The sequence below is a fragment of the Hermetia illucens genome, chromosome 1 (assembly GCF_905115235.1).
Source record: "Hermetia illucens chromosome 1, iHerIll2.2.curated.20191125, whole genome shotgun sequence".
NCBI lineage: Eukaryota > Metazoa > Arthropoda > Insecta > Diptera > Stratiomyidae > Hermetia > Hermetia illucens.
In genome coordinates this window covers 155,021,452-155,033,338 of record NC_051849.1, presented here as the reverse complement: position 1 = coordinate 155,033,338, position 11,887 = coordinate 155,021,452, and the positions used below count along the sequence as shown (strand labels likewise).

The 11,887-nt window shown below is 41.3% G+C and overlaps 1 protein-coding gene across 1 annotated transcript; it reads left to right on the top strand.

Moving 5' to 3' along the window:
- Positions 1 to 8,481, top strand: LOC119646581 (COP9 signalosome complex subunit 4). The gene is made up of 7 exons (XM_038047074.1): positions 1 to 169; positions 230 to 309; positions 6,915 to 7,170; positions 7,234 to 7,419; positions 7,479 to 7,765; positions 7,973 to 8,176; positions 8,242 to 8,481. Exons 1-7 carry the CDS (start codon positions 87 to 89, stop codon positions 8,373 to 8,375), a joined length of 1,230 nt encoding a protein of 409 aa, XP_037903002.1. The 5' UTR covers positions 1 to 86; the 3' UTR covers positions 8,376 to 8,481.
- The last annotated feature ends 3,406 nt before the right edge of the window (positions 8,482 to 11,887 follow it).

Sequence of the window (11,887 nt, the reverse complement as noted above, 5' to 3'; positions counted from 1 at the left end):
CCTGACATTCGCTTGCTTGTCAACCTTCTGACATTTGGTTTGAGTTTGTTATTTTCCGATTGTTCTGCTTATTCCTCTGACCCAAGATGGTAATATCAGCAAGTGCACTGCGATCACAGCTGGTCAATTTAACCAACTTCTCGGGAACACATAAAGAGCAAGCCGACAAGTAATTAATTTTTCGTGATTACTTATGTTTGAGGATTTAACCCCAACCTCTTGTTCACAGATACCGGCAACTTTTGGAGAATATTTTAACTAACAGTGGAACTGAATTGATTGACACACTAAAATTATTTGTTGAAGCGAGTAAGTGTTTTTGATAGTTGGGTCTCCTTAATTAATAGTTCAGACACCGCTATTCTGTCGATATTAGTGGATGATTACAAATAGGTGAAGCTGACTTTTTGTTTTTCCTTATACTTTTCAAATAATTTCTTTCTTTTTCTGCAAGTTTTGCCTTTTGTGCAATTGTGCTTGCTAAACGCGCAATCTATTGTCATAGATAAAGGACCAGTTTAAATAAGTTTAAAACGAACGACTTCATTCTTAACAATTATTAATTTTGCCAAAAAGATGATATTCTGTCGCTTGAAGAAATTGTTCATGGTTAACAGATAAAATTTCCATAGATCTCCCTGTTTGCTTATTGCTCGTTAACCATGCATAAACCCTTTCCAGGGCTTTTTATGCAGTTTACATCCCGTTTCACAATTGCTTTGCACTTTCCCTTTAGATGGCTCCCACCGTAAAGCGAAACTACCAATTCTTGTGGATGTTTCATTCAGGATAAAGTGAAGGAACTTGGCTAAATGTCTTTCTTTTTTTTCCGAAGACGCCTCTCTTACAATTTTTCCACGATCGATGCAATCTCATATCGATGTCAAGCCTCTAGTTCAACGCAACATCTTCGCCCCCATCACCGCCAGACGCCGTTTATTGTCTTTTATAGGCAGGAAACACTTAGAACCATAGGGGACGGCAGGGCAGAGACATTGCGGTAAATTTTAGATTTGAGACGTTCGTTGGTGCGTCGATTGCAAAAAACATCAGTTGTGAAACGCCACTTTATCCAGGTTGCACTAATGCGTCTCCATTGATACCATTGACCCGAGCTATTTAAGTCGCTTAGTTCTCGGTAGGCCACTGGCCGCGATAGTACCCGTTTCATGAGGATCAGTCGTCAAAAATCCAGTGCTATTCCAGTCTGAAAAAGTGCCAAGTCGGTTACGGGGGAAGATGAACAGCAGCAAAAGCAATGACATCAGTAAGATGTCAGCAGACTAACATTAGAGTGTTGATCGGGAATTCCAAGTACATCAATACCAAAGTTACGTTGAGTGTGTTTCGTCATAATGCTTTCTCGATACAAATTTATGAGAACAGTATTACAGACATTACCGCGTTAGGGTGTGAACCGGTAGCAAAAAGTTTAATTTTTAGGGTAGACTGGTGATTGGCAAAGAGGTATTGTTGGTCTCACACATTAGAAAGTAGGTATCACTCAGTAAAGTAATTGTAGATGTATAACCATATATTCTTCATATCTTACTAGCCCAGGTAGCCCTTTACGCCCAGAACATCATCGGCCTATACCAAAGAGGTTGCATTTCAGCAAGTTAGAATTCGCTCCACAATTTCTTTTCTGAGGCACTCAATGGAAAAATTATTGGAATATTTTTTCTCATTTATTTCATATAGTCCGACGGGAGGCCGCAATTCAAATCTCAAAAGTGAAAGAGGGATTTGTATCGAAATTAATTATTATTAGAACTTGTCGTTCCCAATACATGCTGTAAGCAGACCCTTATCAGCCTATGCTTTTGTAAGGTTTTGTACGTGTATTCCACGGGTGGCATAATAGTAGAGCCAGAAATGAGATGATGCAACTTGTCTAACGCTGAACTACACCTTCTGCACTGGTCGTCTTCTACTCGCTTTTTTATTATGCGCCTTTTTTAAGCTTTGGTGGCGACTATGCTATCCTGAATGTCACATAAATCCCTCATCTCAGTGAAGTGAGTCAGTATTTGATAAATGGCTGGCACGTTTTTATCCTACATTGACTTCCATTCATCAATATGCTCTTGGTCTGACTTCACTCCACTCAGTGGATTGAAAGTCCTGGGGGGTTAACGTGAGTACCTGCCGTGTAGGCATAATCCCACGGTCCTCTTCGGACACGGATTGATTTGCTGACCACAATCAGAGCCCCGCCGTGACTAGCACAGCGGTACTGGTTTATATTGAGTGCAGGCTCAGCATTCATACCAGTGGATGCGAGGCCTATCTAACACCTCTGCCCCAACTAAGGGGTACGCCACCCGAGTTGTACAGCGCAACTCCACGCTTGAACTCCGAGGAGCTCTGCCCGCGATGTAGGCATAACCACCCCACTAGGGGGCCAACCGCAAATAACCGGGCCGAGAACACATCCTCTAGGAATTCTCCTGGAGCATATGCTCTCAGAGGGCCATCCCGGTTCCCAAGGTACCAGACAACCTCCGGTGAGGCTTCGTGGCAGAGCCACTTCAGATGAGTCCCTTGTAGACTCGGGTCTGATCGCCCTCCTCGAGTACATGGGGACGGAACTACCCAACGGGTTAACTGGAATCAGCCCGAAGCGGAGAACCGCAACGGAACCTTTCACCAGCTAACTACCGCTCTGTGTACTACACTCAGTGGATTGAAAGATCGATCCTTCAAGTTAAGTGGAGTTACTCTGCATGCAGGGGCCTATCTTATCCTTGCTGTAAAAATAAGTGCGTAGCTAGTCAACTCCGCGGTAAGGTTGTTCCGCAACCTCAACAACGCCCTTGCCTACAATGCCGCCAGGCGGGGTCATCTGCTCCACGGCAGTTTGTTACAATCAGCTCCACATGTTGCAGATTTGTGGAAATCTGTCTCGGTTGTAGTTTGAATATGGAGAACACGAGTGCTATGTCCAGGATGCGGTCCTTTGTGGATGACTTGGATTCCATCATTGCAACATCATTCAGAAGCCATGAAAGGGGATTCAGTGCCACACAAAACCAATGAGAATTCAGTGCGTTCCCTTGGAAAATGCTTCTCGGTATGAGGGTAGGTGTCGGTACCTTCAGATGGGCTCACTGATAAGGGAGTATGCCAGTCTTCGGGTTTCGGATCAATTTGATGCAAACGTAGGAGCCAGGTATACGGGACGCTGTTAAAAGGCTTGGCGTAATCGATGTAGCAACTAAAGAGATTTGGTTGGCTTCTAGTTGCCCGTCCTACAATTACTGAGTCGACAATGAGTTGTTCTACGCAAAACCTGCCGAGTGGGGGGAGCTCTTCTGCTCCCTGTTGTTGGTCTCCACTAGTAATGGACGTTTTTAATTTTTAAGGGGTTGGTAAGCAAGTAATCGATTTTATGCCTGCAAGATCCTGTATCATGTTCTTTTTAAGGATAAGGTGGGTAATTTTCATAGTGAGGAAGGTTGACTATTGACCTGATTTATGCTTACATTGGCGAACTTCTTGTGCTAGAAATATTCCGCCTGAACCTTTTCTTTGATAACATTCGCAAAACTCATGCTTGGGATAGTGACATCTCAATATTCTCTTGTTTCCGTTATCGAAAACTGCACGTCTTGGCGCTCTGTTGGGATTCGTAGGGTGATTTGAAAAATCTCTGCTGGCTCCTCGCGTACGTTGCGTTCTGAAGACATCTGGAGTAACTTTCACCATACCATCGCAACCGATTGAATACGATAGTTTTATTATATCCAGAATTTCAACTACGGGTGTTTCATTTTGGATGACATAGCTCCGATAAACCCTCTGCACTTTATTCTTCACCCGTTTACTGGAATTTTTAGCCTTCATTTGTATCAGTCTAGTAATGCCGTATCTTAAAGAGTAGTAACCGGGTTCCAGACGAATTTTCCAAGGTGGATCTATTCGACCACTCAAACAATAACACGAAAGCGAATCGTCTGCCGCAACTGTACCACTATAAATAAATTATTGTAGTTTCAGTTACGACATATCATGGATTTGAAATAGAATTCTCGCAGTTGCTGGTGATGTAAAGATTCTGGAAATACTTGGTCTTTGCAATGAATGCATTTCCGAAAATTCCATACAGGTCCTTTGGAATTCGTCCCAAGCCTTAGCAGAGACTTATTAGGATAGCATCGTCAGGGTAAAACTTAAAACGACCGTGAGAGAATTCGGTATTCTCTGACAAGATTGTAAGATAGTGAGTTTGACTAGGTTGACTTTGACCAACTTCTCTCGAGATCTTCTAACATTAATAACGCTCTGAGATAAGGGGATGCTCTACATTCTCTTCAAGTGGGCCTAGAAAAAGTGGTTCGTGTTTCTCTAATTGATGACAATATCGAGCTAATTATAACTGCATATTTTCTGCGCTCGGTATGATTATCTTCCGGACCATACTTTCGCCGTATGCTTTTTAACGAGTACACTGTAGGAGCTGATTGAAATTTATCGTTACGAATATAGCCACCTTAATAGTAATCATATGATATCTAATGAATACAATTTCTTCTGTAACGCATTTTGATGATGAATATTGCTTCCGTTCTCTGCTCTGGGAGTTTGTCTTCACATTAGTACAATTCAATTTTCTTAAGATGCTTTGTAACTGTCGTCAATGGTATGTTTAGCGTTTTTTTCCCTATCAGCACTTTGCCCATAGTGCTTAAAAGATGCATGTGACTGCAAGAGGATGGCTCCTCTGGTGTTTTTAAGCTTTAGGTGCCAGCACGTTTTTACCACTCTCATAATATTGGATTACATGTTCGGTACAACTTAGTAAACGTGTTCGGCCTCGTCCTTAGCGCGAGCTTGAAAGCCTTATTAGGTTTGCCCTCCGGGCCCGAAGCTTTGTTTACCCATATCCTACTGCTTAGTTCTCGGTTACTACTATTATCTCCCAAGTCTCTTATGGCAGCCACGATCTATTCTTTGCTGAGGAAATGACCCTTAATTGATGATGAAATGAGTGCACATGATTCATCGTATAGTTGTTAAGTGACTCGCAAACTAATTATCGTTTCTGAGCAGAGTTTTCCTTACTTCGCTATGCAACTAACTTGGAGTTTCTTTAGGTTTCCGTACAGACTCGTTTTTTTCATAATTAGTTTGACTTACCGCTATTTGGGCAATTCTTCGTTTCGATGACTCGAGTGAAGATTAGACAGTTCACTATTCGAACAATAATTAAATTTTCTGTTGGGGGAATGTGCAACACATAACATTAAATCGCATTTTATTCTGTAGATAATTCTCTTTGTCCGGGTACTTGATTTACACACACTTCTACAACAGTTCGCTATTCTATCACCTTCGCTGAATAGATCGAATTTTGGGCCTTGCAGAGTTCCAATAGGCTCCCTCTCTAGCTGGAATAAAATTTTCTGTTGGACGGTAGTAATTCTCATTAAAGTGCTTAGACGTGTTATGTTTTCAAAGTCCTAAGAGTGTTTCAGTTTAATATTTGGCTGTAAAAGTATAGGTTATTCGCAGTAGCAGTTTCGTCCAGTGTGCAACCTACACTTTAGATGCTTCAAGAAGAGGAAATCAAATGAAATAAATCAAATGAATCCAGGACAGCTCAACTTGATGACATCGCAACTGAGCTCTGGAAACCGCAGAGCTGGGACCCAAAAATTGGCTCAGTAAACTCTTCTATTGCGGAGGATAGAGCACAGCCTGATTATCAAAAGAAGAAAAAGGAAATAATATTACCCTCCAATTCCGTTGTTATCCCATACTATGAAGATATTTGAACCAATTCTTTGCTTCGCGACGTCGTTCAAATCACAATCAACGTAACCAAACCTAACCAAAACAATGAATCTACTGGCTTAATACACGCTGAGTAATTATCTGAAAAGCGTTGCCCACTTTACATTGCATTCCTGAATCTAGAGAATGCATTTGACTGAGTGCCACAAAAATGTATGTTTTACTGCATTCTGAAGTGTAAAGTTCGAAGTGTAGCAGGCATATTAAAAGCATCCTGCGTTCTGCTTTATGTATATGATATTTTCGTAGCGCCTCACAAAAGCACTGATTTCGAGCAGCTTATCTATCGTCCACTGAATCTGAATAAACCATAGTTTTTGACGACTGACCCCAATAAAACAGGCATTACCACTGTGAGTGGCAGCGACTTGCCGAGAATTGGGCGATTTAAGTATTTCGGATCAATGTTATCAGCCAACAGTGAACGATACGCGGTTTGAAATTATTTGACGCATCAACGCAAGTTGGATGAATTGGTATTCCACAACTGACTCGGTTTGTGATCGACGCATCAACGAACCGAACGTCTCAAATCGAAAATCGACTGCAGTGCCGTTGTCCCTGTCGCTCTCTATGGTTCTGAATACTGGCTGACTACCAAAGAAAACGCGCGCAGTAATGGAGAGGAAGAGGTTGTGTTGGGTCAGCGTTGTAATACGCTTTTATCGGGGTTGAAATCAAAACGCGGTTCATTTGGGGTTGTACCCACCGTGGAAAAATTCAATTTCGTGCTAACGAAAGCTAGCTACTTAAGACCAAAACACCTGCCGAAAAAACGATGACTTGATACGCTAGACTACATCTAGGCCATCTAGACCTATATAGGCTTCAGAAAAGTATTTCTTGTAGTAGGAGATCGTCGCTTTGTGGCGTTTTATAGGCTTAGCATCGTGTCAATGCTTGATGCTTGAAAAGATAGGCATTCTAATGGGTGCATTGCGACTTCCATATAGTTAAATATGTGTTCAAAATATGTGTTTTTTGCGGTGCGTTTAATTTTTGCTATATTTATGACAAATATGGTTGTTTTACGTAGCTCACTCATGTATTGGTTATTTCCTATGAGTTTTTCAATTGGCTTTTATCGGTGTCTCTCTACCTTCTTTTTTATTAAATAGTTGTCAACGAGCACGTTAGCTTGGTAATTTCTCGTCAAATTCTCACTGACGTCGGGAATCATCTTACTGAACTTAACGACGATGTATCAAAGGTAGTGTCGCACTTCACGCTGGATAAGGTTCAACCTCGTGTAATTTCGTTCGAAGAACAAGTGGCTGGAATACGACAACATCTTGCCCAGATCTATGAAAGGAATCAGAATTGGAAAGAAGCTGCAAATGTTTTAGTGGGAATTCCATTGGAGACAGGGCAAAAGTAAATTAGTTTGTATACGATTTTTGATTATAGTTACTGTAAACAATGTTTGCTGTTTCTCAGGCAATATACAGTTGACTACAAACTTGAAACCTACCTAAAAATTGCACGGTTGTTTTTGGAAGACGACGATCCTGTCCAAGCAGAGGCCTATATCAATCGTGCATCTTTGCTTCAAGCTGAGACTGGCAGTGAGGAATTACAAGTTTTATATAAAGTTTGCTATGCCAGAGTTTTGGATTATCGACGGTAAGATGTTGTCCTCTCAGTTATTTTATTATTAATGTTAAACTGAAATTTCATCATAGAAAGTTCATCGAAGCCGCCCAGAGATACAACGAGTTGTCTTATAGAACTATCGTAGATGAGAATGAACGCATGACAGCATTGAAAAAGGCTCTAATATGTACCGTTCTGGCTTCAGCTGGGCAACAAAGGTCCCGTATGTTGGCAACACTTTTCAAGGATGAACGCTGTCAACATTTACCTGCTTATTCAATTTTGGAGAAAATGTACTTGGATCGAATTATAAGACGTTCAGAGTTGCAAGAATTCGAGGCGTTATTACAATTGCATCAGAAAGCAAGTACATTAGGTGAGTTATAAAATTCAAATTTCCCGAGTCCTGGTCTGTTGATCAGATAGTTCTAAAGGAAACTGCTTTCAAACAGGGTCTCAGCATTTCATATTCTACTGCATTAAATGAATCTTGAAATTATAATCAAAAACTAAGAAAATCTTAGACATAAGAATACATTTTAGCTGAGTTTCACCTTACGTAATGGGAATACACTTTCCACAGATGGTTCATCGATTCTCGATCGTGCTGTGTTCGAACATAATTTGCTTTCAGCCAGTAAACTATACAACAACATAACTTTTGAAGAGCTTGGCGCTCTTCTCGAAATAACTCCGGCCAAGGCAGAGCGAATTGCAAGTCAAATGATAACAGAAGGTCGCATGAATGGTTATATTGATCAAATTGATGGCATCGTTCATTTTGAAAGTAAGTAATCACATAAAACATGTTGGTAATTTGGAGTAGTTATTACAATTTGACGATTATTATAGCTCGCGAGGTGTTGCCACTATGGGATAAACAGATTCAATCGCTTTGCTATCAAGTCAATGGTATAATTGAGAAAATCGGCGCCGCTGAGCCTGCATGGATGGCGAAAACAATGGATGAACAAATGGCACAGTAGATTTAGTTGGCTTTTAATATATCTATCTTTTAAACTAATGAAAATAAAAGCAAGAAACGTATGAAATAGATGCGAATGAAGTGAATAAAACTATTATGTAAAAAAATATTTGTCGCCGATTTTCTTCCTAGAGCATAAGTCGTACTAAGCAAAAGATAAAAAGTTCAATATAGTCCGCGCTGGCGACTAGATTTTCTTTTTGTTTTCTTTCGCCAAATATTATATGAATGGCTTGGTTAATTACATTGGGACCGGACGGGACAAATTTTGGAGAAGAAGATGTACTTACATATATTAACCTAAATTTACGAAATTTGAAAGCAGTATCAGAACTGTGAACCATATAGTCCAGTCCTTAAAGCCGAAAATCGGGCGCGACCTCCGAATTCTTTCAGTCAAGACCGCTTGACATGAAATTTGGGGTGGAGGTAGAGGGTGGCATAAGAAACAAAAGTAATCATATATAGCGCCGATGTGCGCCTCTACCCAGAGAGGTGGCACCTTTTTTTTTCAAACCAATAAATAGTTGTCATGTCGGCCCCGATCCTGTCGGCAAACGAGCAACGGTTCTTGACGTGCATGGACGAAACAAATGCGTATGTGCATGCTAAATATTGATACTCTCCTTGGAAAAAAGGAAGGAACTCGGAAGAGGCGCATTAATATTTGCGCTCTACAAGAAATTCGATGGTACGGTGCCAAAATCTGCGACATAGAACGCGAACATGGTAAAAATGGTAATAAACTTCGCTATTTTGGTAGCCCACACATTCATTCACAATGATATTGGCATCGCCATCTCTGAGGGTTTATGTCATCCCAGTAAAGAAATTTAGCGATTTGATAACCGGCGGATGAAGTTTACCATTATGTCAGCTGATCCCATGATTCACTTCTTCTCCGCATACGCACAACAGACAGATTGACCTGATGTGGAGAAAGATGCATTTTGGCAACTTCTTGATACAAAAACCTGTAAGATGCCTGTTGCTGACTATCGTCTTAGTGGTCATGTGGGTGAAAAGATAGACGGCAACAGGTGCCATGGAGGAAATAGGTTTCGATAATGCAATGACTATATCCTTATAGGATGCCGTCACTGACTGCAAGGGTATTCCAACCAACCAATTAAAAACATGATCCACAAAGCGGTCTATGCAACCCCCGGGGTCATTAAGCTAGGTAAGCGGTTCATCAACCGAGATACTTGGCTTTGAAATGATGTTCAAATGAAGGTTCGTGAAAAGAAACGCCTCTACCATAAGATTCTCGATTATAAAACGCTGGCCAATTGTCAAATTTATAAAAATGCCAACCGGGAAGCAAAGAAAGCGATCGCTGCCACCAGAACAATTTATTACAAAGATTTTTACGATAAACTGGACACTCGGGATGGCGAAGGGGATTTATATTGACTTGCCAAAAGACGACACCAAAGCATGCAAGATATCGAACACTTCTGTTGCGTTTATGACAGGAACGATATTTCGAACGATACCGATGGACTAGCCTCGACGGATAAATGACAGGAATAGTTCGAATAAATTTCTACGGAAGAATTTGTTCATCCATCATTTCCACAAGTACTGTCGACATTTGGAGCAATCCCACCTGTCAACGCCACTGAAGTCGATGAAGTAGTAAAACGAATGAAATTGGGGAAAGCTACAGGACCTGATGACATTGCATCTGCGCTCTAGAAATCGAAGAGCTGGGACTCAACACTGTGGCTCTGTGAATTGGCTTATCCAGGAAGATAGAACACCATTTGACTGACAAAAAAGTACCACCATTCCAATATAGAAAAATAAAGGTAGTCTAGCAGAGTGTTAAAATTACCGTTCGGTTCGGTTGCTATTCCATACCATGAATGCTTTCTTGACCATATTCGACATCAAATAACTACTGACGTAATACACGCAACGTGGTCACTCATGGAGAAATTCCGTGAGAAGCATTGCCGTCTACACATTGCATTTTTGGAATTCATCTCGAATGCTTTGTGGTGCCAGTGCTAGAAGAACTGGTGCACTGGGTTGAGCTGCTCTACAGCGTTTCAAAAAGTAAAATTCGTGTCGGGGGTATATCAAAAACTATTTCGTGTTTCTGTCGGTGTTCATCAAGGAAGTAGACATTGTCACACGGGACATCTGAAGTCCAGCGCCCTACACACTACAGATGATGTTTTTCTGGCGTCTCATAGCAAAGCTGATCTCGAGCAACTTGTTCAAAAATAGAGTGATCGTCTCATGCAACACTATCTCAAACTGAATATAATTAAAACAGAGTTTCTGACGGCCAATCCCATTGAAAAAGGGCTCCATCACATCAGTGGCAGTGGTCTGCCCAGAACTGAGCCATTTAAATATCTCTGATCAATGCTATCAGCCAATGGTGATCTGTGCTATGAAATTGCTTCACGCATTAGCGCAACTAGGACGAACGGACGTTCCACAACTTTTGCTCTTTGTGATCGACGTATCAACTAACGTGACAAATCAAAAATTTACCGCAGTGTGGCCGGCCCTGTCGCCCTCTATGGTCCTGAGTGTTGATGGACTATAAAAGACATGAAATGGCGCCTCGTGGTAATGGAGACGAACGTGTTGCCTTGGATTAGTGGCGCGATCGATATGGAGTTGCACCAATCGCGGGAAAAATGCGAGAGAGACATCTTCGATAGTATGGTCACGTAATTCGCGCTACCGGGAATTTACTTGCCAGAAAGGTGTGAACATCGAAGTCGGTGGGAAACAACCAAAAGGCTGGCCTGGTACGCTGGGTGGAGATTTGAAAGCCTCGCGCCTGCATTCAGCTCAAGCCTTTGGTCTAGCAAAACGGCGCAACCGATCAAGATTAGCCAACCCTGCTTTTAAACAGGACAAAGGCTGAAGAAGAATTTTATGCTATCAGTAAGAATGGTGCAACCCAATCGGAAAAATAACGGCCATATTTTAGACGGAGATATAATTCTATAGGCAGTCTAGGACAAAACAGATCCTGGAAAACGAACATCTTTGATAATAAAAAAGCTGATAGATTGGTTGAATGGTGGAAGCAGAGTTGGCTTTGGCCATTACTCAATTCCTAAAGGACGAAATGGCAAGTCGAATGCAGTAATTTGAGCTCCTCCCGGTAAGATAGTTAAGGAAACTCCAATAACTTCAGCTTCCATAACTATCTTAGCAGGGCTTCTAATTGATCAGTGTTCTTTATACTATCACCTTGAAAGAGCTGAGGTGGTAAATTTGGTTATATGTAGCCAATTTGGAGATGGGAAGGCGACAACCTTGTATTTCACATACAACTGTCTTGCTTTGTCAGGGATTTGATAATGGTGCATTGGTCTAAAAAGAATCTGCACATTCTCTGTTTTTAGGTTCCTTTGTTAGATCCGCGAATAGCGTGATAATTGGGAACTGAATGCGTAAAGCAGTGTTTTCCCCATATATGCCAATATAGCTAGGTAATTTGATCATGCAATCCATTAGTCCTTAACAGGTTGACTGTCG

Bases quoted from the DNA above. Each gene is read 5' to 3' on its own strand.
- LOC119646581 (XM_038047074.1), top strand. From the start codon at position 87: ATGGTAATATCAGCAAGTGCACTGCGATCACAGCTGGTCAATTTAACC. The intron at 170-229 runs GTAATTAATTTT...TCTTGTTCACAG, and splicing joins CATAAAGAGCAAGCCGACAA to ATACCGGCAACTTTTGGAGA. The intron at 7,766-7,972 runs GTGAGTTATAAA...CACTTTCCACAG, and splicing joins TCAGAAAGCAAGTACATTAG to ATGGTTCATCGATTCTCGAT.